Below are 27050 nucleotides of genomic sequence, written 5' to 3'. Positions count from 1 at the left end.
CCCCACCCCGGCCCGGCCCGGCGCGGCGGCTGCAGCGGAGGGGCTGTGTCGTGCGTGGGGGAGAGGCGGGCGTCGCTGCTCCCTCCTGGGAGCCGGGCAGGGTAAATAATCCCTGGCACGGTGGCCGGCATCCTTCCTCCGCCCGGGGATGCCGGGCCGTGGGCGCCGCGGAGGGGACCGGAGGAGGACGAAGCCGCTGTGGGCCGCCCTGGCTCGGGGGGCGGCGGGGGCTGAGCCGCCTCGGCCCCGAGAGCGCCGGGGCGAGGGGGTGTCCGGAGCGACCCGCACCCTGGCTGCAGATGTCAGAACGTGCGCAGCCTTTTCCATCCTTCTCACCCGGAGAGACTTTGCCAACTGCTTTGAAACTAAGCGTCCCTCCTGGCCCTCAAGTCTCAGAGCGCTGATTCCCCGGGCGAGGGAGGCTCCTGCTCGCCGCCGGTTGCCCAGCTGCTGAGAGCTAACAGGCTGTACAGAAGCTGGTGTCCGCAGATCTTTCTAGTCATCACTTAACAACAACAAAGCAGTGAGATGTACTAGGCACTTGTTGGGTTTGTTTGGAGATGATCGTCTTAATAGACAGGGTTAGAATGAGAGAATCATAGAATGGTTAGGGTTGGAAAGGACCTGCAGATCATCCAGTTCCAACCCCTCTGCCATGGGCTTGTTTATGAGCTTTGTTTTGAAACCTTCCCTCTCAATTCTGCGAGTGATTTTACACCTCGTTAAAAATCCTTTTTTAAAACAAAAATGAAATTCCATAACTTTATTTCCACCAAAAGAAGGTCCCAACGAGTGCTGCTTCCTCAACTTGGTTTCTTCTGAAAGCGTCTGTTGTTATAACCTGAAGAATCTAGGAAAACAGTGAGGGGGGAAAAAATCCAACTGTTCTTGTTTGTTTTGCATGTGGGATGCTCCTGTGCTGTCAGTATCCTTGAATTAGTAATTCAGGCCTCTGTAAGAAGTAGCACAGCACAAGCGAAGCTGCGTGTTCACCCTGCCTTGGAAGCTACGCACACCAGGAGTCTAAGTTGGCCAGCTTTAAGTTGGTTAGGTTCTGTTCTGCTGAAAAGCCCTCTTAATGTTACCAAGAAGATGGCAGAAATTTCTGCTGGGTCTTGACTTTTTACGTAACTCAAGCTCAGAAAAAACCCCACAACCCAGTGCTTCAAAATCTGTCTGTTTTCATTTTAGGCTGCATTATCTCAGAAATCTGTGAGAATTTGTTACATCTGAAAATATTCACAAAATGTGAAATTCTTGTTGGGTATTTTCAGAGGATATAGCAATCTAGCCTTGGAAAATAATGCAGCACTTCAGAAATCGCCCAGCTGCCTTTGTAGACACTCGTGAAATTGCCAAAATGGCACTTAAGCTTTTGAGAAGTGCATAGTTTACAGTGAGATGTGAAGTGGGATTGAAAAGAAGGATCCAATTGTGAAAGTGAGCTGCTAGGTTTTGATTTAGTACTCTTCCTGAGCACAGAAAACGCAGTGTATTTTTGCTGCTGTAGGCTGTAGCAGGCGTGCAGCATCCTCTTTGTTTTCAACCAATAGCTGGTTGCTGTAGATTTGTTAGTAGGTGTTACAATTTTTGTTCTATATTCTGGTGTTCTCTCCCTCCTGTTTGTGCAACAGTAGCCTGCCTCCACTGTACTGTTTAGCAGTGCTATATCCTGGCCAGCAATGTTTGAAAATACGAGTTTGATTTGGGTGAATAACTAACTCTTGAAGTCAGAATCAAACCACAGGACTTATAGTCTAGAGTGTCAAAATACAGAATTTACATTGTGTCCAAGTAAATTTGTAAAGGTATTTAAGTAAACAGAAAATACTCTGCACAGTTTTAAAGGCACTGCAGTTGTCCAGATGATTTTTTAATTGCTTTTTTTGGTAAATTTAATGGGAATTGAGCAAGATTGAAAACTTCTGGTTGAAGAATAAATATGAAGTAGTTCAAAACTCTGCTCAGTGGCATGGATTTAGTTGTGGTCTTGGCAGCCCTGGAGTAATGGTTGGGCTTGATGATCTTAAAGGTCTTTTCCAACCTAGTTGATTCTGTAATTCTATGATTCCTTCCAAGCAGGACATTCACAGTTATATTTGAAGAGTGCACAAAATTAAAAGAGCTCAAATTACAATAGGATTTGTTAGCTGCAAGGAATTAAGTGCTTTTGGATGTTCTTAAAAAGAAAGTCTGTAAGTACCGTTTCTAGTGTCATTTTGTCAGCATAACAGTTTGCATTGGTTCTACCACTAAGCCCTCAAGGTTTTGCAGAAGTGGGGGGTTTTTACCAGGGATTATAGAGAAGCAGGAGCCATTGGCCGTGGCCAGTGACCACTGTCATTCTGGTCAGTGACAGTGCTTTCTTACTTTTCATAGAATCCTAGAATAGTTTGTGTTGGAAGGGACCTTAAAGCTCATCCAGTCCCAACTGCCTGCCACGGGCAGGGACACCTTCCACTAGAGCAGGTTGCTCCAAGCTCCTGTGTCCAACCTGGCCTTGAACACTGCCAGGGATGGGGCAGCCACAGCTTCTCTGGGCACCCTGTGCCAGCGCCTCAGCACCCTCCCAGGGAAGAGCTTCTGCCTTAGATCTAACCTGAACTTCCCGTGTTTCAGTTTGAACCCATCACCCCTTGTCCTATCGCTCCAGCATCCTTGTACCCCCTTCAGATGTGCATCGTGATCACTGGCAGACTTTTAAAAGACAAGTGTTTTTCACGTGACCAAGTTCAAAACCCTAATTTAGTGCCTGTGGGAACAATTACATCTTTTTCTTTAGAAAGTTAATGCCGTGTTGAAAGATATTTTTTCTTTATGAAGACATCAGGTATATAGTGTGCATAGGTCAGGCAACCTCAGATTTGTGAGGGAACAGCAGAGAGCAACCCAACTGGGAAAGTTTTGGCTCAAAGGAGATTAAAGAACTATACGTCCAGTTCTTATTTCTGTATATTTGTCTTCCGAAACAAAATGTTTATAAAGATGCAAGGTTATTTATTATTTAATATTTCCACTTTTTCACGGGGAAAGTTAAAGTTAATCTAATACAGGCAGTATGGGCATGGGAAGGATGGCAAATATGGTAGAGAGTAAGGCCAAACTGGAAGCAGTAGTAAGACCAGACTGCTAGGCAATCTGAGGTTAATTGCACTCTTTCTCTGAGACAGAATTGCACATTTTGCATATCCTCATGAATCTATTTTTACCAGGTTTTTGGGCTGCACTTGAACATGCTGTAATGTGGCGTAGGCTATACAGAAGTGTACGTTTCTCAAGGAGGGGAATACATTTAGAGATGAACCTTTTCAGACGGAGTTAATTCTTTTTGGTCCTGAGCTCTGTGACAAGGTTTTCCTCCCTCTCCTCATTTTCCAGCTGTTTGGTTGGGAGCAGGCAGCTGCGGCTGCATGTGCTGTGCAGGGATTTATAAGCTGCTTGGCTGACCATGTGTTTGGTGGGGTCTGTGTTTGTGTTGTATTTGACTGCTGTGTTTTTTATGAAACATGGAATCCTAAAAGTATTAAGATCTTAAAACTTCCTGTCAATTTGGGCTTAAATTAGCCAGTGAATTTGTTAGCGATGGAAGGATGGGGCAGGAAACGAACCGTTTAATTATATAACACTCGTTTCCTTGGGAAACAAAGACAAAAATTACTGAATGAACCGACTTTTTGTTTATGGACGTAAGAAGAGAGAGGATTTAGAATGCTGCTTCATGTAGGTTACGTGAAAACTATGCCTAGCTGCAAATTGCCAGAATCCAGAAAAGGGAACGAAAGAGCAATGAGCTGTGTACGGTGCCTCGGTATCATATGTGTGGCTCCTAAATTGAATCTGGCCTGGGGAGCAGTTTTATCTTGACTCCCAAGTTACCTGGGGTGTTCAGGTGTCACTGCAGCATGTGCTGGAAGGGTGTAAGATAACAGAGATCCTCAAGTTAGCACTGACCTGAATTGTCAGTAGTGCTTCTGGATGCAAGTTGGTGCAGGCAGGTTAGGGGTTGAGCAGCAGCAGAGGTATGAAATAAAGCCTGAACATAAGAAGCTGTATTTCATACTTATGCCCACTTTTAAACACATTTGTTAAATGGGGCGTAGATCAAATGTCAGAATATCAGATTTGATCAGCCATGCAGAGTCTGTTTAATGCTGTCTTATGCTCATTCGCTGTCTGTAGTGAAAACTATTTAGTACCTGGTATTAATTGTCATTGTAAGGATGATTCCCTGCATTATTTGCTGATGAGAGTAAAACCTTGTGCCATATGCAAAACCACCAATTTTCTGGTTGGATTTGTGTTACACCACCATCACTGTAGTGTTACAGATCTACTGAAATAAAGAAAACTAGATGATCTTTAAGGTCCCTCCAACCCTAACCATTCCATGATTCTACGCAGAAAGCTGTTAGGTCTGTATTTCCTTCTAGATAGTAGAGTAGGCTACCTTTAAAAAGAAAATAAAGTTATCTAACCTCTAATGCTTTGCAGACTTCTTTTTGACAAGCTCCCTGTGGGCTGAGATGAAACTATCATACTTGATTTAGGAACAGTTGATGTGTTCAGATTGAAATCCTTCTTGAATTCTGCTCATTTTTAATGCTTAACACTTTTGCAAATTGGAACTCTTGGTGTTTAGGATGGGCATGAGGAAAGCAAACACATAGTCACTACCTGACTGAAAATACGGATCCCAATCAAAGTATAGGGGATCTATAAGAGAGGAAAGAGTCTTACTGTCTTGTGAAGAACTTTCAGCTGCTTTAACCACTGGGTCATATTTTTTCTTCACCTTACTCACAGCCTAATTCAATTACACTTCTTCCAGCTTTCATAATGAACGATGTGAGAGATCCACAGCTGACATGCTCAGACTTTTCCCTGAATATTGTCAGGTTTTGAATTGCATAAGGTAAAGGTCCTGTACTGCATATAAAACTAAATGTGCACCTGGGGACTGAAGTGGGTTTCAAGTCCTTGTACTTCCTAATTTTTGAGTATTTAACTGCTGGAGGTAGGAGGTGTTTTCTGATTGCTATGTAAATCCGTCTCTAGAGTGAGATAGAGAAACTTGGAAATGGTCTTGAAAGTTCATTGTAAGCCAGCAAATGAGTTTGTGAACTAATAACTCTTGTGTTGGGGGCCCCAGAGTATTCCAGGTGGGATCTCCTGAGGACAGGTTAGAGGAGGAGTATCACCTCCCTCGACCTGCTGGTCTGGTTGTGGGTGTGTTGTTCTGGTCATTCTGGGTAGAAAGGAAGCTGAGATAATATTTTCATGATGAGGAGAGAAGATCCCTGGGAACATCTCTACTTTGTGACATTGCTTAGAAAATCTGTTCTATCTCCATTTCTCTTTGCCTTCTGTAAGACCATGGAGATGCTTCCATTGATTTCAGTGTGGGTAGGATCAGATGCAAAATTTGTTTAAGAAACAGCAGTATGTATGCTGTTCTTGATTGCCACTGATTGCTAAGTCACTGATCAGTATTGTCGGTTCTGTTGATGACACATATAATTAAAAATGAAATATTTTCCATGTGAAAAAAAGAGTTAATGTTTGTTTGCGACTTTTATGGTCAGGTAACAAACAAAATATTCTCAGCTTAAGTCAGGACAGGTAGATGACCTTATCCTTAGGGTAAGAAATTACTGGATAGCAGTCATTTTAAATGGAGCTCGCAGAGAAGACAGTCTTTACAGTAGGAGTTTTGCTGAGAGTTGATTGCTGACTTTTACTCTGGAAAACTTCTGGTCTTGAACATGTCTGCTGCTAATTTAATTTGGTACTTATTTCTGTATTAGTGGCTTAGACAGTAAATAATTGTTCTTTATTCACTGCTTACATCCACCATCTGTTGATCTATTTTTCCAAGCGTCTTAGTCTATTAAAGCACTTGTCATATGGAAACCATTTGTGTTTTAACCATTTTTATTGGGTTTTTTTTTTTTTTTTGCCTTTCTCTGTGACTTCTGTGATGGGACAGAATTGCACAAAATATACAAGATGTGGGCACATAATATATAAAATAGCAAATTTGGTTTTTTTTTTACTTGTTCTTTCCTAGTAAATTCAAACATTGTTTGCTTTTAGTTTGCCTTTTTGACTACTTCCAAGCATTCCACTTTAACCATGTAATTTTTCACATATGCAATATATTTGTAGAATAAAATTGTAAAGAGGGTACTACAGGAATGCAGAGGTGTTTTAACAACATGGGTGAGGATGGACTGATGAGTAGTAAGCTTGGGTGTGCTGTTCTGTGAGTCTTTCCAGCTTCTGTTTTATTTCCTTTCCAGTTAGCTGTCTGTTCATCTAAACCCACATTCTTCTTTAAAGACACTTCATGGTATGAGGCAATTTTTCAAGGAATATATTTGTTGCTAGAAGTAAGCCAGAACACTTTCATTATGGTTGTCTTTTAGAATAAATTTGTGATACGTTATGTGAAACAGCTCAGTATAAGAATGTGTTTCCTAAGTATCTTGTATTCACAGCAAAAGCATTAGTATTTCCACATGCTCCAGACATGTTAACATTAAGTGTGTTAGGCTTTATCATGTGTATCCCCTTATGTGTTTCTACACCATAATACCTCTATTTTATGCACTTGCTGCACAGCATTGTTTTCTTCTCACTTAACAACCATAGAATCCTAGAATGGTTTGTGTTGGAAGGGACCTTAAAGCTCACCCAGTCCCAACCCCCTGCCACGGGCAGGGACACCTTCCACTAGAGCAGGTTGCTCCAAGCCCCTGTGTCCAGCCTGGCCTTGAACACTGCCAGGGATGGAGCAGCCACAGCTTCTCTGGGCACCCTGTGCCAGCGCCTCAGCACCCTCCCAGGGAAGAGCTTCTGCCTTAGATCTAACCTGAACTTCCCCTGTTTCAGTTTGACCCCATCACCCCTTGTCCTGTCTCTACATCCCCTTGTAATCCTGCATGCTTGAGGCAGGTGGCCAGCCTGACCTGTGATCTGGAAGTGACTCTGTCTGATGTAGGGTCATGGAGGCAGGAGTGAAGCAGCTCTGCTGAAATGCGTGCCCCTGGCCATGTCTGTGCATGGGCAGCAGCTACTCCTCTGTCATTTGACGAGGTGGGCTCTCCGGGGCTGTAATGAACACCATGCCCTTCACCTTGTTCATGCTACGCAGCCCGCACGGTGTTATCATTCACTGGAATTTCATGGATTTGTCAAGGGAAAAAAAGAATCATCTAATGTTGAATAAAATGTTAAGTAAATGTTTGTTGAATGTAGTCCAAACTTATGCAAATGCTAATTAAAGTACAATTCTCAGTAGGAAAGAGGTTTATCATATAAAGAGTATGTCCCAAAACTTACACCCGATGACAAAGACTTCTGTCATTATGGTGTAAATTTTCCGCTGCAGCTACTAAGATGGATTTTGTTGCTGAACTGTAGAATAAGCGTAATTTTTTACACAGGTAAGGCCTAACTTGCACCCCAGTATTGATACTGGGAATCAAGGCTGCCTGGTGACATTTGTTAAAGGGATGGAAATGATCCTTGCTGGAGTTCTGTGGTTATGCCAGGTTGAGGGAGCAGTTAGTTTAGATGGAAGGCAGCGGTTGCTCTCTGGTAGCGTGCTCCAGCAAGTCACAAGCAATGGGCTGGAAGGAACTGCCGGGAAACTTGCAAGGGACAACTGAAAACTCCAGAGCCTGTGCAGCCACTACAGGCCTGCAGGACAGACCTGGCCAGAAGCAACCTGTCTTTCTTGTTCTGGGCTCCTCAGCTACCCAACAGACAAGGAGCTACTGGAGAGGATCCCAGTGGGAGGGCCACGAGGATAATCAGGGGTTGGAGGCAATTCTCTCTACAAGCAGACGATTGCAGGAGCTGGGCCTGGTTAGTGTAGGGAAGAGCAGCCTGAGAGGGGATCTCATCAATGCAGATCAGTATCTCAAAGGTGGTGCCAGGAGGATGGTGCCAGACTCTTTTCAGTGGTGCCCAGCGACAGGACGAGGAGCAATGGCCATAAACTGAAACACAACAAGTGTCACCTCAACATGAGGAAGAAGTTCTTTATGTGAGGGTGGCAGAGCCCTGGGACAGGCTGCCCAGGGGAGATGTGGAGTCTCCCTCTCTGGAGCCATCCCAAACCCACCTGGGCACGTTCCTGTGTGACCTGCTCTGGGTGGCCCTGCCTTGGCAGGGGTTGGACTGGGTGATCTCCAGAGGGCTCTTCCAACACTAATGGTTCTGGGATTCTGTGAACTCTGCACAAAGGAACCTGAAGGTCCCGGTGAACAGCAAGTTGAACATGGACCAGCCATGTGCCTCTGGCCTGTATCCAGCTGTCTTAACCCAATATGAGAGAGACTGACAAACTGGAGTGATTAAGGGTGTCTAAGAAATGAAGATGAGTTCTTTGGGTGCACATGAGGGAATGGGTGTCAGCTACTGTATTGGGTTTGTGTGGCAAGGTTTTGGTAGTGGGGGGGGCTGCAGAGGTGGCTTCTGTGAGAAGCTGCTAGAAGCTTCCTCTATGTCCAACAGAGCCAATGCAGCCGGCTCCAAGACAGACCCACCACTGGCCAAGGCTGAGCCAGTTGGCAATGGTGGTAGTGCCTTTGGGATAATGTATTCGGGAAGGGCGGGGAAAAACTGCTGTGCAGCACCAGCAGCAGTCAGAAGAGAAGGGTGAGAATACGGGAGAGAAACAGCTCTGTATACAGGAAGGTCAGTGAAGGAGGGGAAAAGATGCTCCAGGCTCCGGCGCAGAGATTCCCCTGCAGCCCATGGTGCAGACCATGGTGAGGCAGCTGCGCCCCACAGCCCATGGAGGTTAATGGGGGAGCAGATTTCCACCTGCAGGCCATAGCAGACCCTATGCCAGAGCAGGGGGATGCCTAAAGGAGGCTGTGACTCTGATGGCAGATTCATTTTGGACAAGTCTGTGCAGGACTGTCTCCTGTGGGAGGTTCCTCACGCTGGAGCAGGGGAGGAGTGTGAGGAGTCCTCCCTTGAGGAGGAAGGAGCAGCAGAGACAAGCTGGGATGTACTAGCCACAATCCCCATTCCCATCCCCTCTGCTGCTGAGGGAGAGCAGGTAGAGAAATTGGGAGAACAGTTTGGCCCAGGAAGAAGGGGGGGTGGGGGAAGATGTTCTGAGATTTGTTTTTATTTCTCATTATCCTGCTCTGGTTTGATTTATAATTTGATGTCCCCAACTGGAGTCTGTTTTGCCTGTGCTGGTAACTAGTGAGTGTCTCTCCCTGTCCCTGTCTCAACCCACGAGCCTTTTGGTGTGTTTTCTCTTCCCTGTCCAGCTGAGGAGGGCAGTGACAGAGCCATGGAATCTTGGTCCTTGTAGAACTTGCTTGGTTGAGGCCTAGAGGAACCTCCTGTAAAAGTGGTCCTGCTCTGAAGTCCCTCAGACCACCAGAGGTCATTTCCAATCTATGATAATGCCTGTGTTAAATTTCCTAGCCAGTTGTTTTCAGCACCTAGAAGTGGAGGTTTGACTAAAGTCCAGACATAGTAGAACTTTGAATTTTGAATTGTAGTAGTTTTAGAAAGACAGAACTTTACAATTTAATCAATTCAGGTGGTACTTTATCTTGTTTGATGTACAACTTTTAATCTTCTTGGTGTAGCAATCATCTTGGCAAACACAGACTTGGGATACATAATCTCTGTGTTAGACTGAGAAAATGAAACTTCAGGTGTTTCAGCTGCTTCTGTAAAACATCTGAGTGTTCTGGTTTTGCTAGGTGTTTGAATGAGTTAGATTTTAGGGCCACTAAGTGGTTCTTGCTCAGGAAAACCCAAAAGTTTTGTTGAATGTGCAATTCTAAAATGATTTCATCTTCCGTTATTTCTCATGTTACTTCTGTTGTCTGAAATGATGAAAAGCTGTGTGTCCTCAGCTGGGTTTTTCTATTCTCAGATTACATTCTGGACAAGTATTACATAGTTTTATATGCAAGCTCACCTGGAACTTTAAACTATTAAGTAGGAGATCATGTTCATAGTCAAGATGAAATAGAATTAATAAGAATTTGTATCTAAATCAAATTGTAATGAACTATTAGAGTGAACTACCACTATAGCAGACTCACTTACTTTAGAGTAACATTTAAAGACTGCAAAAGTTAAGACGATCATGCCAGTGAACCATTGGGATTTGTGGGCTAAATGACACAAACCCAGTCTTTTCAGACTGAAATGCTAAATTAGCAGTTGACGTCTTGCTGTCATGCAAAATGTTTTCATATTTTCAGTTTAGCTTCCTTCAGTGACCAGGTTATTCAAAGCTGAGAGACTGCTTGGGAATTGGAAAGATGGAAAACCTTGTGTTTATTTCTTAATCTGTGAGTAAAAGCCAGGTGTCAATAGTGTATTAGTCCCACGGGTTTGAAAAGCACTAGAAAAGAAGAATCTACCCAGTCACTTGAGGATAAATTTCATGTGTTTAATAAATTTTAATTTATAAGAGGAAAGATATTTTCTTCAACTTTATGTTCAAAATGCAATAGGTCACTTGATGCATTTTTATTTAACCGTTGATTCCATCCAAAAGCAGTTTGGAAAAAGAGTATAGATTGATTGCCTATGAGATAAGAAATATCATTCAGCATTTTATAACAAAATAAAAAATTGAAATCCTGAATGAATGAATGTAAAATTGTATAAATTTATTACATAGCCTTGTAGTCAACAAAAAGTAACGTGAATTAATTTAAAGCCTTTATTTAGTGGAATGCCATAATATTTGAGCATCTAAACAATTGAAAAAAGATACCTTTCTTTAGAAAACAGTAGGTAGCAATGTAAAATCTAAACCTAAAATTAGTTCTTTATGATGAGATTTCAAGCTGGTCGATTCACTGCGGGCAATATATAATTAAAATTTAATGCTGCTTGCTGTTCTTAGTCATTTCTAGGTGAGTCTTTATTTTTAACTAACTGTCTAGGACCTGTGTAATGAAAAATTCCTGTATTTCAGTAATTTTTATTCTTTCTTCACTGCTGAATTTAAGCCTATTTGGGGGAAGAAAATGTAGGGAGAGAAGTTCCAGTCACTTGTAGTTTCTTTTTTGTAGCCTGAAAGTCATTGCAGTGACTTTAAAGAAGATTGGAATCTTCTCCTAAAGTTTGGGGTTTATTTAAAATGCCTTATTGTAAAAGTTATTATTTTTTTTTATTTTTTCTGTTATGTTTTCATTCCAAAATGTTTTCTGAATGAAAATGATATTGTCCAGCTTCTAGAATGCACTGAAAAAAGGGAATTATTATATGGGTATTATAACTGGGTGTTGTAATGGCAACGACTATACAAAACTGAGGGGATACTCAGCCTCACTAATACTTGATTTCCCATTCAGGAGTATCTTTGAGGCTTGTATTTTATATTACTGAATATGAAAAAAGTTTGTTGTTATAAAATGAAGATTATTTTAACTTCATACCTCACAGACGTATAATTTAATTAAACAGCTTTTATTCTTTTTTTTCCTTTAATGCATTGATTTCTTACTGTTACTTCTTTAAAATGTAACTGTATCTGGCTACAAATACACTTCCACAACACTGTTAGAGTTATCGATTATGAGTTTTAAGTACTAGTTTATATTATAACATAATAGCCCTTACTACATGGCACAATTGCCTTATTACAGAACGAAGGAGAGTAATAAGTGCTATATAATGTATTTCCATGGTTTTGAGGTGGAAGGAATTTTGTTATCTAAGGCTTGTTTTAGTGTGTTGTGAAGTGTTTGCAGCCTACTAGTGATTAATACATACAGAATGTTAATGTATGACTGCGGGGTGTATCATTAAAAGAGAAGAGGATCATGAATACTCGAAATGTATTCAATATAAAGTCATCTTAATTAAAAAAGCAACTCTTCCAATAATTTCTAGATATCATTAAAAGAATCTCTTCAGCAGTTCTTTGACTGCCTGTTCCTCCTTCTACAAGGCTTAGCAATAGCTTGTTTCATGTCCCCTTCTGTATCACACCTTCCTCTTTCCTCATGGTTGGCTCTTTGTGGACTCGTTCATTGTCCTCACTAGGTATATTATGTGTTGGTGTTTGTTTAATAGCTGTAATGCTAACATTAAAATGGTTTTTACTAAAATGTAAAGCTTCATATTTCTAGCAGCAATTTTATTATTCTCATATAAATGTCTCAAATTATGTATAGCTGGTTTTTTAATTACCAAAAAAAACCCTTAAGAAGAAATTCCAGGTAAACCCAGCCTTTAGTAACAGGCTTTCTCTTATTTTACCATGGAAGATAATCATAACATTATTTTGGCATTCTATTTGGGTGCAAATATATTTGCTATTTTGAGACTTCTTCTGTAGATGGCAGTTCCTTCAGAACAGGAAATTATGTTTTATACTTGGGAAATATTAGTGTGGCTTCCATTAATTTGTTTGTCTTGTAATTTTATCTGTAGAGATTCCATGTAAAACTCTTCAAACTGCACAATCGTTAGCAGTATTAAGCCAAAGGTACATTTATTGTTTTCTCCAAAGGATATAATGTATAAATTGAAAATTTGTTAAATCAATCTTCCGCATTTTAATAAATGACATGGGTTTACAGCTTTTTCCATTATACTGTTTAGAAGCCTTATCGAGAAGCCAAATACTGACTTAGTAAGAAGCCAGTCTGTTACTATTTTCTAATGATTTATTTCCACACAGGTGGAGAACGAACTTGTGGTGTACATGAGCTAATCTGCATACGAAAAGGTAAGCAATGATTTGTGAAAGGGAACTTCCTACCTTGTGAATAGTACTGGTGAGAAACCTGCTACATAATGTTTCTTGATCTTAGTGCTGCATCTTTGTGTCGCAAAATCTTTTGATCCTGACACTGTCAATGAAAAAAAAGAAAAAGAATGAAATGAAATGTGAAATTCCAAAAGAAAATTTGATTTTTCACAAGCAGGAAAAATGTGCTCTTCAAATATTCGTTGAGTTATATGGAAGTTTTTAATGTTGTTCAGCTGTGATAGGAAACCACAAAAACTTTGATCTTTGCCTTGTCCAGATATCCGTAGGATTCTTACTTGTAGTAGTAGTAGAAGTTGTGTAGATATTTTAAATGACTGATCTGATGGACTGGCAATCTCTGCCTGTGCTTTCAGTTGAGATCCTAATGACTGAAACTTCATTGAAAACAACTGTATCAGTAATGAAACCAGTAATTGGCAGAGCATGAAACAGAGCTGTGCTCAAGAGAGGACTTTCATAGCTTTAAAGCTGAGCTACAATGACTGAAATTGAGGTTTGACAGAACAGCTCTGGTGATGCAATGATTAGATGCAGTTCTGTTTTCTATCCCTTTTTGCCAGCCCTACACTCCTTTCTGCAACATTGCTGTTGAATCTCTGTGTTCTGATCTGAAAGCTAATCTTAACCAAAACCCAAAAAGTTTCTTTGAGGATTAGTTCCTTGAACTGACTGACTCACTGTTTGGTCAAAAGAGTTGTCATGTCAGTGCTTCCAAAAGTGTGGTGGGAGAGGAGGAAGGCCACGGTCTCTTTGACACAACTGGTTAGATCTGGCTCAAAGTGTTGTCAAACCACATCATACTTGGTAGGAAGAAGTTTTGTTTGACCTCTGAATAGAGCTTTCTTTCCATTGTATTTATGTAAAGTTTTAGTAAAATAACCTTTTTGGGAAACATTTGCTTAATGTCTCCTAACCTCAAAATTAACTACCAGTTTAGGTGAAAAACAGCCTTGTGGGGCCATCCAGTCATCTTTCCCCAAATACCTGTTAAAAGAATAATTGAGGTCTTGTGTATTGGTTGACCAGTATTATAATTTAAAACTAATTTTCTGCTTTTTCAAACTGTGAATCATTCTGCCTTTTTTTATTTCTGCTTTCTCATTCCTGAGGAGAGGTTACTTCTTTCCTTTCTCATGTTTTGGTGGGGTTTTTCTGTTTGTTTTTAAAAACTTATTTATTGCTGTCTGGTTTCTGTTGATGGATAAATTGGCACCCACAGCTGCTTTGTATTCCTTCTGAAATGGGCTCTGTTTTTCTTTTTGAACTCATTGGAAGCTCAGGAAGCCTACTTGTAGTTTCAACACCTATTAATCTTGCTATCCTCATTTATTTTAGTGATTTAAGAAAACCCATTTTCTGCGTTCTTGGTGGCAGTGTTGTATGGTTTTAAATGTATTGCTGGAAGCTAAATTGAAAAAGATGTGTAGTTTTTTTAAGGCTCTAAGGTTATATTTGAACATTAGATTCTAAGCTCCATTTGTCATTGATATGATATTATAATGTTTGTTTGAATAACAGTGGCATGAAGCCTGTGTTTTACCATTGGTGGTTATAAATTAACTTAGGGATAAGTGAGTAAAAGAGAAATATCCCCCTAGTCCCATTTATACCTGCAATATGTTGGTTTCCTTTTTTCTTCATACGAGTTTCCATGTGTATTCTAACCTATGCCCAGTCATGCAAATTTCTCCTTGTAGTGTGGGGAGTGGGTGCATTCGTGTGTGTCCTCTCTCCTTACTTGAGGTGTACATACGAAGTGGAAGGTGCTTGCCTTCGTACTACAAATCTTCCAGTCACATAGTGTTCTGGTTATTTTATCTAAGACTTTACATTATCTCGTAGGCATTCAAGATGTTTTTATTGTCTGATCAATGGCCGGGCTCCTAAGGATTACTTTATTTGGCAGTTGTCTATGCCTGCTTGTTTGCCAGGATCAGAGTGCAAGATCCATATTGTATTCTTCAGAATGGGAGTGCCTTTCCAAGCTGAGAATTCCTGGCTGCCAGCAGTCGGGAGCTGGTCAGATCAGATGTTGCAGCTCTGTCCTTAATGCCACTGGATACTCATTTCAAGCTTATGCAGGGTCAAGTTGAAAAGTTTTGTGGTGTAGGGATCTTCCTCTTCACCATCTCTTGGCTGTGCTTGAAAGCCGAGCCTTTTGTGGTCTGTGAGCTGGCTGTAGAAGTTTGGTTGGACAAATGAAGTATTCACATTGACACATGGATAATTCCTTGTAGTCTTGTGTGGTGCTAGGTAAGTTTGAACCTCTGAAAGATTAGTAGTTAATAGTAGTAAATAGCCAGCATAAGGAACATCTATAGTTCCTAGAGATGTCCAGTTGTACCTTTGTGCTTTGCTTGTTTGTTCATCTTTCTCATAGTCCTTGCAAGTATGTGTTGAGAGGCCAACTGATAAGATAAACAGTGATGTTCCATCTTATTTGTCCTGTACTAAATAGGGAAAAGCAAACAAGCATGTCTCCTATGAATAATGCAGAGGAAAGCTTTCCCATTTCAAGTGGTAGAGTACAATTAGAATTTATATGGGGATTATATGACTTGAAGAACACCTTTTGCTGGTGGTTAATTTTTCTTTCTGGTTAGCAAAGTAACATGTTCTTAAATTGTCTTTTTCTTGCCTGCCCATTCGTTTTTGCTAGTAAAATAGGAACTTTGGGTATCAGATGATGAAGTGTGGAAGGGGAACCTGACAGGTTTGCGAGGCTATGTGTGACCTCATAAATATTTAGCTCAAATTATTTAATGAACCTTGTATGAAGGAGTAACTGTAAAAGCAAACCCCAAAGCTTAAAAAGTCTGCTCTAAGAATATTCAGCTGTTAAAGTGAAATAATTTGAAAAACCTCACTTTTCTTTTGAGTTTTTGCATTTCTTCAAATTAACCAAAAACCATGGAGCAGGTGTTTTTAAGTGTTCCTTATCTATTTTTCCACGTACTCCAGGCTGCAGTACTGGGACTGCAAACAGTTACATTTTCATTTAAAAGCATCATTAAAGTGTCTTTGATGTTAACAGTGCTTTTACTGAAATAAATAAAACTATCCTGTAGATTTATTTCTTTTTTTAGCTAGCACTCAAAGACTTGCAAGTACCAGTTTATAATGCTTATAGAAAATCTGAGATTATCTGAATGATAGTGTGAATATGATACCAGTACAGTATCAATCCAGAACTCAGGTTTGCTAACCAAAGGTATAGCAATTGTCTAGCACAGGGCTTGCTCCCATGTCACATCATAGCTTCACAGTTGCCCAAGATGGACTGTGGTGGGTCCACTTCTAGTCTGCACAAGAAGGATTTCAGTACTTTTACAGTGTTTTGCTTGTTCAGTTTCCTTTTAGCAGATTAGTTCATATTTGAGAAGAATCTGCAAAGAGCTGATCAGGAGTAAGAGGGCTGATAAGCTTTTCTAGAAGCCTTAAAAATTAATTTGTATGTATTTTAAATAGAGGCTTCTTCTAAATGCGTAAATACAGAGGGGGTGTGTCCTGAAATGTGCATATTTTGTGGCTGATATAGAACATCTAATAGCTGCAAAATAGAGCACAAGTCACTTTCCAGCTATAGAAAATCACTTTTAAAAAGTATGATAGGTTATTACGGAAGTTTGGTAACACAGCATAGAAGTTTGTGACTCTTGTGTCTAACATAGCCAGGTGGTTGAACTGTTCATGGGTTTGTATTTGCATGTTGTTGAATTCTGGAAATTGGAAAAAGAGATTTTTCTTTTATTAGAAACTAGGTTCTTTTTTAGTTCTGTTAGTTAAAGCAAGTTTTGTTTACATACAAACACGTATTCAAAACCTTCCTTCTTGTCTGGCAACACAAATTGAAGACTTGGCTAAGGAACAGGAGTCCCACCGAGTTTCGTAGGTAATGCCTGAGTCATTTCATTCAGTCACTTGGGGTTCATGACAGCACAAGAAGGTGACAGGGTTTTTCTGAGATTACTCAGTTAAAGGTTTGCCCTTCTTTGCTATTTCCTAATACAGAGATGTTTTGAGAGGGTGATGAGAGTTACATTTAGTTGTTCCTCTGGTTTATTTGCTATGGATGTGAAAGAACTTAGGGAACTTGGATCAGGCTCAGAAGAATGTGTCTTTTTGGCTGTGTAGTGCTCTGTAGCTAGCCTACCAGTCTGCCTTGGAACTGGCTTTTGGTAAGGTGTACTGATAGCACATCACAAGAACAGGCTTGTGATGAGCATTTACGATATTGAGCTGTAACTGAAGAAAACCCTTCTATAAATGCTCTGATCCATACAGTATTCAGTGTATGGCATGGAAGTGACATCGAAGCAGAAAATGTATAGCCATATTATTTGTAAGGTTTCTCTCACCTTTCATTGTTCATTTGCGTGTTTTGGAAACAATTGCAAAGTGATACTTTAACTCAGCAATGTATTTAGTATTTAATTCATGGAAATGCAGCTGAGTAAGGTCTGAGTTGCCCAGATTTTTAGAAATTATTTATTAAGCCCTTTTTTCTTTTGCAAGATGTTCTTTCTATTCTCGTGGCAAAGGAAATTATTCAGCAAACTGCCTTTGTGCCTAATACTGAAACAGAAGTGCTCTTCAGTATGCAAGAGAAAGAAGTTGCAAAAAGACAATGTCTTTGGCTGACAGTGAAAAATGTCACTAGTAATAATAATTTTGAAAAGATAAGAAGGTATGGATTTTTGTTTTGTCAGAGGTGTATTTTAAGTAGAACTGTGTCCTCTTTAATGTTCTGGTCAACTATCCTCATCCATTTGCATGTACCTGAATGTTAAGTTTGCCAACTGAATGTAATTCAAATGGAAAGAAAATCATATTTATTCATGAGTTTCATTTTGTAAGTAGAAACATTATTTTATTGAAAGTCAACTGTCTCATATTCAAGTTATGTTACTGTTTTTATGATAGTCTACACTAAGGAAGTGCTTCTGAAAAAGAAACAAAACAGTTTTCCCGCTTTGTGCTGTCATTCAGTGGGCAGAACTTCTTCATCAGAGGAAAGGTAATACCACAGACAGTAGCAAATTTCTTTAAATTAGGTAACCTCACATTAATGTAAAACATTAGAAATAGATATTGTTTCTACTCATTTCAGGGTTCGAATCTGGACAGTACAAAGTGAAGTGCGCTTTTTTTAGAGATAGGAATAAAAACTTCTTTTAGAAGTATACACTATTAAAGCTACTTCTGTAATATATGCAGAAAATAATAATTTGTTCATAAGTGTGCACTAGTTAATTTGAAATAGGCCAATACGTGGTTTTCTTCCCAGCCTAGAAGAAACTTTGTGTCCTTTATCCCATGAATACCAAATTTAATAGATCTGGGAGATACAGTAGAAGTATGGCTACATGTTAAAATTGAAAGTATATATACTAAGTATATATACTAAGAATTTATATTTACTAAATATATATACTAAATATATACTAAATTTTTCCCTGTGTTGGAAAGCTGATCTGTATTTATACATTTCAGACTAGAAAAAAACTTAGTATGAAGTAAGTATATTTCTCTGAGATTATTGATGCCCATACAGGAAGCAAAGTTATGTTTCTGTGTGTCCTGTTGTGTTTGGAGTCTTCTGGCAAGCTCCTGGGGTCAGTAACTCTAACTATTGCAGTACCTTCCATAGCAAGTTTTGTGTGTAAGAATTTTGCTATATCCAAACGCTGTCATTTCTTCACTTAAAATGTCCACTAATCATTTTTCACTACATAGTACTTTGCTATGTATCCTAGTTGCTCACTCTGCTGTTCAGAAATCTGGATCTTGGATTGCCTCACGCTTTGTTGTTAATTGTAGTGGTTGATAGGAAGAATGTGCTTTTAAAAGATTTTTATTACATAGGTTTTTTGTTTTCCCCAGTAGTGGAGAGCTGCTTTGCAATAGCTATAAACTTTTAAACCACAAGTCTCTAGACCCCTGCAGGCCTTCAATACTTTTGCACTGGGAGGATTATTTGAGAGTGCCATTAAAAATCTATTATCACTGCTGTTTTCTTACCCGCTGCATAGAGAATACAGTTGGGTAATATGCTATGTAGTTGCAACAGATTATCAGGCTTTGCAGGTAATCAAGATGATTCCATGATCTATGTCTATTCCAAGTAGCAGTGCAATGCTTCCTTTGCTGTTTCTTTTCAGAGATTTTTGTTGTGAGATACTGCTTAATAGGAGATGAATTCCATATTGGAGAGAAAAGGCAGTGAGGGACTGGTAAATCAGCAGGGGTGGCAGGCTGACAGCTTCCTCAGCCCAGAAGGATTTAGGAATTAAAAGATTTCTGTCAAAAGTTTAAATCTCCATCTCAGACTGTTGGTTCTGTTATTCCTGAATTCTTTCTTAGACCAGTGGATGTTTTGGAGCTCAGGGGCCTCTTTTTCTAGAATTAACTTAATTTCCAAAAGACAGTTTCAGCATGGTATTTGAAAACAAATGGAAAGGAATCCTGTAAATGACAGTCTGCAGAGGCAGTGCTATAGGTGCTGCAAGGATTTTTGTGCTGTTATGGATGTGATGAGTTAACTTGCTGAACCAAGCCCTTTTTAACACAAAGTATAATTTATGGAGTATATTGAACTCTATTTGATGTAAATATTTAGTCAAGTAATTGAATTGCTCCTGGTAAAATTAAATAAATTCAATTTTTAAAATTAAAATACATTCTAGACTTTCTTCCTGGGTGAAAGAAGTCCTGGAATCTACATGTTAAAACAGATTTTTTTATTATTAGTCATTGTTATTAGATATTAAGAAAATGAGGAGAAAAAGAAGTTCTCATTTATCTCTGTAGCATTGCAGGTTATCCTTCAGCCAAATGGCTTTTATGTCTGATAATTTTCCACTGGAATAAAAGTGGCACTGTAGCCAGAGCAGTGTAGTTGTCATGATACAGTAATTCCAGTAAAGTTTTCCATGTACAAAAGCATATTTATTTTTTTACTTAGTTAGGTATATGACACTTTTTTTCCATAAATTCACCTTTAAGTGGCATCACTGATCACTTCAGATAATGTAAGTTTTCTGTTTTCCCCAGTATTACTTTGAAAGGTTTATAAATAGGATTTTGAAAGGGCATTGTTATTCCAAATAGAAAGTGAAATGAGCCCTTTCATCCTGATTTCACTGTCAGTTCAAACTTCTGAAAGGTTCCTGTTACTAAAAACTGTTAATAATTTTCTTATTTAGGAAATGCAGTGCTCTTTTCAGTTCTGTTTTGAAATTCAGTGGCCATTTCAGTTTATTTTCATTGAAAATTGCATATCACTCAGAGTAGCATAGTGGATATTGGAAGTGCTGAAACACAGGTAGCTCATGGAGCACGTGCTTGTAATTTGTACTGGAGAGTGCATAATCTTGCTGTATAACGAAGTGCAAGATGCAGGAGAAATAGACGCATAGAAAGGAACATCATAAGACTAGCACTAGAATGGATATTTAACATAATATGCTGACAAATGTAGCCATTAGCAGTGGGCTGAGTTAAGAAGTCTGTGCTGCAGAAGAAAGCCGAAATACAGTTTGAATTGAAGGAGGCAGCATCTTTAGACATAAAAGTTTCAGTTTTAATGTTACCTAAATGTAGCTAAAAAATCTAAAACATTAATAGATGAGATTTAATCACACATTTTAAGTTGAGCTAAACCATTTTGCCTGATGATTGTTTTGGCAAAATAGAAAAGAAACAGGTACATTCGTGAGAAGGAATTACATAGCCTGAATGTTATATATGAGAGAAGGATGAATACAAAATAAAACAGTAAACATAGGAAATATGTTTGTAAATTTGTCTTTTGACATGTTTAATAAAATGTTTAGAGGGAATTCTTAGTTCATTGTCATTGATTTTTCGCGGAAACATCAGAAAATTTCTGCAGTAAAGTTACTTCTGTTTTCATATGGGAAAGTATCCCAATAGTAATGTCAGCTGCCACGTAGAGTTTATCTGTCTTGCTTGTAAAACAGTGCAGTTGATCAAGAATTTATTTTAAGTCTTCTAACATAACACTGGATAAAGTATTACCCTTTTGGTAATATTTTGTTACCAAAGGTAGGTACCTTTGTCTAGGTAAACTAAGTTCTATTCACTTCAACTACAACATCAAACAGGAAGATAACTCTGCTAAATTATGGTGAAACTTTGTGTGTTGAGTTTACCTTGTCACAGAAAAGCTGTTCAGAAAGAGCGCTAAATCTTAGGTAGCCTTCAAGTTACTTTTAGAGAAGAGCTCATCCTATATAATTAGCGATAAAAGAAAAAGATGTCTACACGTGAACTGACACATACGAAATACAGTTCTTATTCCTGATGAGCAATCAATCAGACCTAAGTATTTCACTTCTGAGCTGGCTCTGAGGTATTGGAGGGGTTGGTTTGCTCATTTCCATTATGACACGAGTTGTCTGTGAGAAATAAATATGTGCTGTTAGGAGATAAATAATTGAAGCATGGAGAAAAGGCAGTCCAGGCATGAACCTTATTTCTTGGCTCAGTAACCTGTTCAGCTTTCTAAAAATACGTTATTCTCTTGTGCAAGTTGGAAAGTTTACGAAGTGACAAGCAGCAATGAAGAGCGTTTCTGAGTTGGACAGCACAGGTTATTTTCATGTAATGTCAAGATATAATGGTGTAACAACTAAGAACAATAAATAATTCTTCATCAGGACTAAATCCAAAACAACAGGCCTCTTTATTTAAACGAACTTAAAAGTCTAAAATATCTTGGATCAAGTTGTAAAAAAACTCAAAAAGGGTTATAAATAAAAACATGGTTACATTTTTCATTTCAAGTGTTTTTGTGCTCGGATCTTGAAGGTAACAGGTTCTTTTGGTCATACCCCAAGTTACTTAATTTGTGCACAGAAGAGGTACTGTTGCATTTGTAAATGAATAATTAAATCCTCCCTAAGATAACTGTGTGGCTTTTGACACCACTGGCTAAGTCAGCAGTGTGATGTGCATACGAGAGCTGCAGAAATAATTGACTGGATATTAAGTATAGTTGGGGGGATAGATCCATATTTAAAACATTAAATGCTTTTTACTTTAATATTTAAAACCTTCGGTGTTTTTAATTTGCCTGAGGATGTTTGTTATTTTGGCGATATGTGTTTAAAGATGCCATTATTTTCTGAAGAGTTTGAAACATCTTATGAAAAAGAGAAACTGTTTATCAACAGGGGAGTTATTATTTGAAAAAAGATGCTAATTTGATATTTGAGATGAAGAGATGGTAAGTTTCTGTGTTCTAATAATTCTAATTCTAGTGATGATGCTGATAAAAGTGAATTAGAGTGTTGTTAATGTAATACCTCCGTAATGATATAACTTTCTGTGCCATTTCCATAGCCAGCAATTCAATTAGCCTTAATAACTTTGTAGGAAGACATTTGTTCTTTTAGTATTCCTAAAACTGTGTTATATTATTATGAATTTCAAACATTCATTGCTGTTTTTCTTAAGAACTGAGGGTAATTATGAAGTTTATAAATTGAACATTGGAGTTTGAAACATGACTTTGAGAAAGTATTGACTTTCTACTGGATTATGGTTGTAGAAGAAATCACTGGGAACCTCTGAGAGTTTTTAAAATGTTTTTCATGGTACAATCAATGCTCAAACTGATCAGAATTTATGACAATGTGTTTTGAATCAAAATAATTCTGGTGCTCACTGTGGCACAGATGTATTTTATATGCAAAAAAGAACTTTCTTGTTCCCTGTCTACGAAGTATAACTGCTTCACGCTTCAACTGTGAGAAACTAATTGAAGGCCTAATGTGATGTATAAAATCTTTATTCATAGATGGGAATCTGTACACATTTACATGTGGAAAATTGAAGTACAATTTTATTTATTTTTATTATTTTTTTCTTCTGGCTTTATAATGGTAATACATTAAAGGATTTTAACTTAATAATATACTTAATCTGTGAACAAGCATTCTAAAATTCTTTGCATAGATGCAAATTGATATGGAAATGTAATTTTCAAGTCCTGTGTTCACACTGAATTACATAAATAATTAAGTAGTCTCGCTGCAGCTAGAGTTTCATTCTTTTTGTAAGGTATCAGCCAATGCTTTTTTTTTCACTCCAGAAAGATGTCATCAGATACTGTGTTTCCATAGAGAATTATGCAGTTTGCATACAGCGTCTTTTTTAACTAATTAGTACCCAGGAAGTACTCAAGAAAAATCCAAAAAGCATTGTGTTTTCAAGCTACTTTGAGGTTGTAGTTAACCTCCTTGAGCACATATTTGGATGGGTCAAAGCAGGTTCAATTGCTGAACAGTATAAGCATAAAAAAAATGTTAAGCCTACAGCTTTAAAAGATCAAGTGTGAAAAGAAGTGATATATGCTCCAACCCTGACAATATTTAAGGCCAGGTTGGACAGAGCTTTGGGCGACCTGCTCTAGCGTGAGGTGCCCCTGCCCATGGCAGGGGGTTGGAACTGAATGAGCTTACGGTCCTTTCCAACCCAAACCAGCCTGGGATTCTGTGAATCTCTAAATACTTGAAAGTGTGCTTTTCTTTGAAGTTGTAAAGTTAATGTATCCTGTTAAAAGAAAGCATTCACTGTCCTTTATTGTGCATCACAGAACGATTGGAATTCAGTTCAGTCTCCTCTCAAAGCAGTGTTGACGCTGAATTCAGGCACAGTGCCTTAGGACAGCCTGCTCCAAGAATAAAGCAGTTGTCCTCATAGATCAATTTCTGTGATCCCATTTTCTTTATAGAATCATAGAATAGTTAGGGTTGGAAAGGACCTTAAGATCAGCTAGTTCCAACCCCCCTGCCATGGGCAGGGACACCTCACACTAAAGCGTATCACCCAAGATTCATCCAACCTGGCCTTGGATGGTGCCAGGGATGGAGCATTCACAACCTCCTTGGGCAACCCATTCCAGTGCCTCGTCACCCCCACAGGGAAGAACTTCTTCCTTGTATCTAACCTGAACTTCCCTGTTTCAGTTTGAACCCATCACCCCTTGTCCTATCACTACAGTGCCTGATGCAGAGTCCCTCTCCAGCATCCTTGTAGCCCCCTTCAGACACTGGAAGCTGCTCTGAGGTCTCCACGCAGCTTCTCTTCTCCAGGCTGAACAGCCCCAATGTTCTCAGCCTGTCTCCATATGGGAGGTGCTCCAGTCCCTGATCATCCGCGTGGCCCTCTTATCTGTCTAGTCTTCCTAATGTGTCTTCACAGTTTCTTGCTCCTGCCTTTTCTGCCACTGCCTCTGTGTTTGATAGGCGTTAGAACTGAAAGTTAGAGAAGAGTGAAGATTTTTCTGCTCTTAGCCCAGTCTCTAGTCTCATTCAGGTCAGAATCAATAATTCAAAGAAAACTGGATGTTGTTCCACTAGCTCCAGACATTCCCTGTTGTCCATATGCAGTCTTATGAGGGGAAGGAGCCTGCCTACTGCCAGCTGGACCTTAGGAGATTTCATCTGTTAAATCTTGAGGTCACAAATGAGTATACACAAACGGAGGCTTTTGGCACATCTCAGAGTTTTCCTGTATTTAGGAAGATTCCATGAAAATGGTAAACGGACAACTGACAAATGCGGAATGAACACCTGACACATGCCAGATGTTCCTCACTCTTCATCAGGGAACACTAGTGCTTTTAAAGAACTAAATTAGTCACCACTAGAGCGGTAAGTTTTTTCCTTCAGCTCATGCTTGGTCATAGCTTGACTATTTTTTGTTGGAACTTAAAACCAAACAAAACCCCTTCATTGTGAGACGAAGTTGCCATAAAGTTCAGCTGTAACAAGTGATTTGAATGAAACGATGAGCAACTCCAAGCAGATTTCTGGAGGGAATATCAGGTAATCTTAGTAGGATGTGCAACCAACATCTTTTGTGAACAAAGGGATTTTTTCCCCTCCTATTTGTTCATGATAATGAAAAAGTTTTAGCTTCCTTTCCACCGTGGTGCAGAATAGAATTGCACTTTTCTCCCCTTGTTGCTCTGCTTGGTGCAGCAGGACATCTGATCCTGAAGGACTGGTGAGGAACTCTAACTCTGTGGAGTTTTGTATTTCTTTTGTACTGTCTGAGATTGAAAATACTAGCAACTTGCTCCTCCCTGCTGTACTGTTTGTTTGTTCTGGCCCTAATAAGCAGTTATACTGTGTTATATTTCATGTTCTTTTTTGGACTTCAGTGGGTTGGAAGGTAAAGTTCAGATTTTGAAGGTTTCCACTTATTTCTGGCTTTGCCTTCAGTTCTTCAGAAGACAGTGTTCCCAACTTAACCCAGTTGAGAATTGCTCATGCTTTTCCTAGTTTTCTGATATGATCTAACAAAATAAAGAAAGCTTTTACTCAAGCTTGATATTGACTAAGTAGAGGTTCAGTTTTATCCTTTTGGGACATATTTGGTTGCTATTCTGGCATTTCTTCTGTCATTTTGTCAGAATGGGTAGTTCAGAGTTATTGGCAGGCTCCTTTTTGTGTGAAAAGTTCCAGGCACAATGTTATGTGATCTCTTCTGCTTAGAGGTAAAAAGTGAAGCAAAATTAATCTTCAGTTTCAGACAGGTCTGGATGTCCAGCTCAAAATAGAAGTGCAGATCTGACCAGTTCCTTGAAAGGATTGGGAAAGGTGCTTTTCTTTTGGTCTTTCTTTTCCAGTTTTTAAAACACACCTGTATACTTATTTATGAACAGCACCACAAATGCAAATGTTCCCTGTCATCCCACAGAACAAACTGAGGAGGTTGTGGAACTGCGTGTGTTTCTCAGGCAGCACTTTTACACAGATGTATGAGTCCAGATTTACAAAGGGCATATGTAGACTAATTTAATTTGGAAGGCTCATGGGAAAGTAATTCACAGTTCAGCCCTCTGCTCAAAGCAGGGCTAACGTTAAAGTCGGATTCTATAATTGATCTAGGCAATCTGTTTCAGTGATAAACCCCTCCTAGTCTGGAATTTTCCTTGTTGCTACTTTGGACCGGTGCCTCTCGTCCTTTTGTATTTGTATTGCACCTCTGAGAATGCAGAAGCTGTTGCCAAATGTTCTTTAATCCCACTCCTTTTTACATTGTGAAAGATGTTGTCACACAGCATTATACTCCTAAAGTGAAGTGCCAAGATCTTGGCAAATGGAATTCATAAATCTGATAAATCTTCATAAATCTTTTATAAATAGAAAAAAATCAACCCCCACAATGGGATTTATGCTAGTGAGTAGAGACGAGCAAAAATGGCAGGAAGAAGTGATGTGTGAAAGCCTGGCTTTCATCCAGATGAATACAGCCACTTTCAATCCTGAAAGATGCATATCTGTGTGTTGAGGCCCCAAAAAATACTCTGTAATGTTAAGGCGCCTGTTACCTCAAGGTCTTACTCTCCCTCTTTAGAATGCAGGTTTGAGACGTATAAGAGGCTATACTGTTTATTAATTGATCATCACACTATTAATAAACCAAATAACAGATTGATTACCTAATAAATATACCACTATGAATCACAGTTCTATAATGCCTTACACCATTGTTAGTTGCATCCATATATTGAGTTCTATCCCTTTTTCTTATAAATTGCACCCAAATATTATTGAACTATAGATCTACATTTCACTTTAACCTCCCACACAAATTTACAACTCTGTCATCTTTCAACTTCTCACATCAAGTCTTTCGGATGTAGACACAGCCGAGAGTCTAGTGGGTTGCCTGAGGTAGCCAAACCTCCAGCCCCTTCCAGGAAGGATGGATGTTCTTGGCTTCTTTCCACTGTGCTCCATCAAAAACCAGCCTTGGTATCTGATGATAATCTCTCCATCTTCTGCAGAGACCCTGCCTTGTTACGGGTCCAGTATTCTGGCTTACAGTGCCAGTCCTCCATTAGGTTAGGACCAGATACATTTCTGTTCTTTGAAAAGAGGATTAAACATTAACTCAAATTTAAGGTGTGGGGTTTTTTTAGTTATATCTTGCACATACATTTGGAACTTCAGTAGTATTTATTAATGATCAATTCTGATAATAAAACTTTTATGAGTTAAACTTTTACAAGACTTCTGAAAATGTGTTTCTTTCTGTTTCTTTTAGTATCTCCTGAAGCAATCGGATTCCTGTCTGCTGTCGGGGTGTTCATTATTCTCATGTTGCTACTTTTCCTATACATTAATAAGAAGATGTGTTTTGAAAATGTTAGTGGTTTCCCAGATCTTGATTCAGGATACACTACAAGAAAGAATTCACAAGATAAACTTTGTAAGTATCTGAAATGCAGTGT

At 39.1% G+C, this 27050-nt stretch overlaps 1 protein-coding gene across 4 annotated transcripts in view; it reads left to right on the top strand.

The window, feature by feature from the left end:
- Positions 1-27050, top strand: part of SYT14 (synaptotagmin 14) — a 93254-nt gene that overhangs the window by 397 nt on the left and 65807 nt on the right. For 3 of the 4 annotated variants that reach the window (XM_030499745.1, XM_030499747.1, XM_030499744.1), the window contains exons 2-3: positions 12686-12733; positions 26864-27028. In XM_030499745.1, the coding sequence (XP_030355605.1) occupies positions 12686-12733; positions 26864-27028 (213 nt within the window). Of the gene's footprint in view, positions 1-410; positions 862-12685; positions 12734-26863; positions 27029-27050 lie in introns of those variants that run through there. The other variant, XM_030499746.1, reaches the window with a different exon arrangement.

This window comes from Strigops habroptila, chromosome 10, assembly GCF_004027225.2.
Source record: "Strigops habroptila isolate Jane chromosome 10, bStrHab1.2.pri, whole genome shotgun sequence".
Taxonomy (NCBI): domain Eukaryota; kingdom Metazoa; phylum Chordata; class Aves; order Psittaciformes; family Psittacidae; genus Strigops; species Strigops habroptila.
This window is presented reverse-complemented; position numbering and strand designations above follow the sequence as displayed.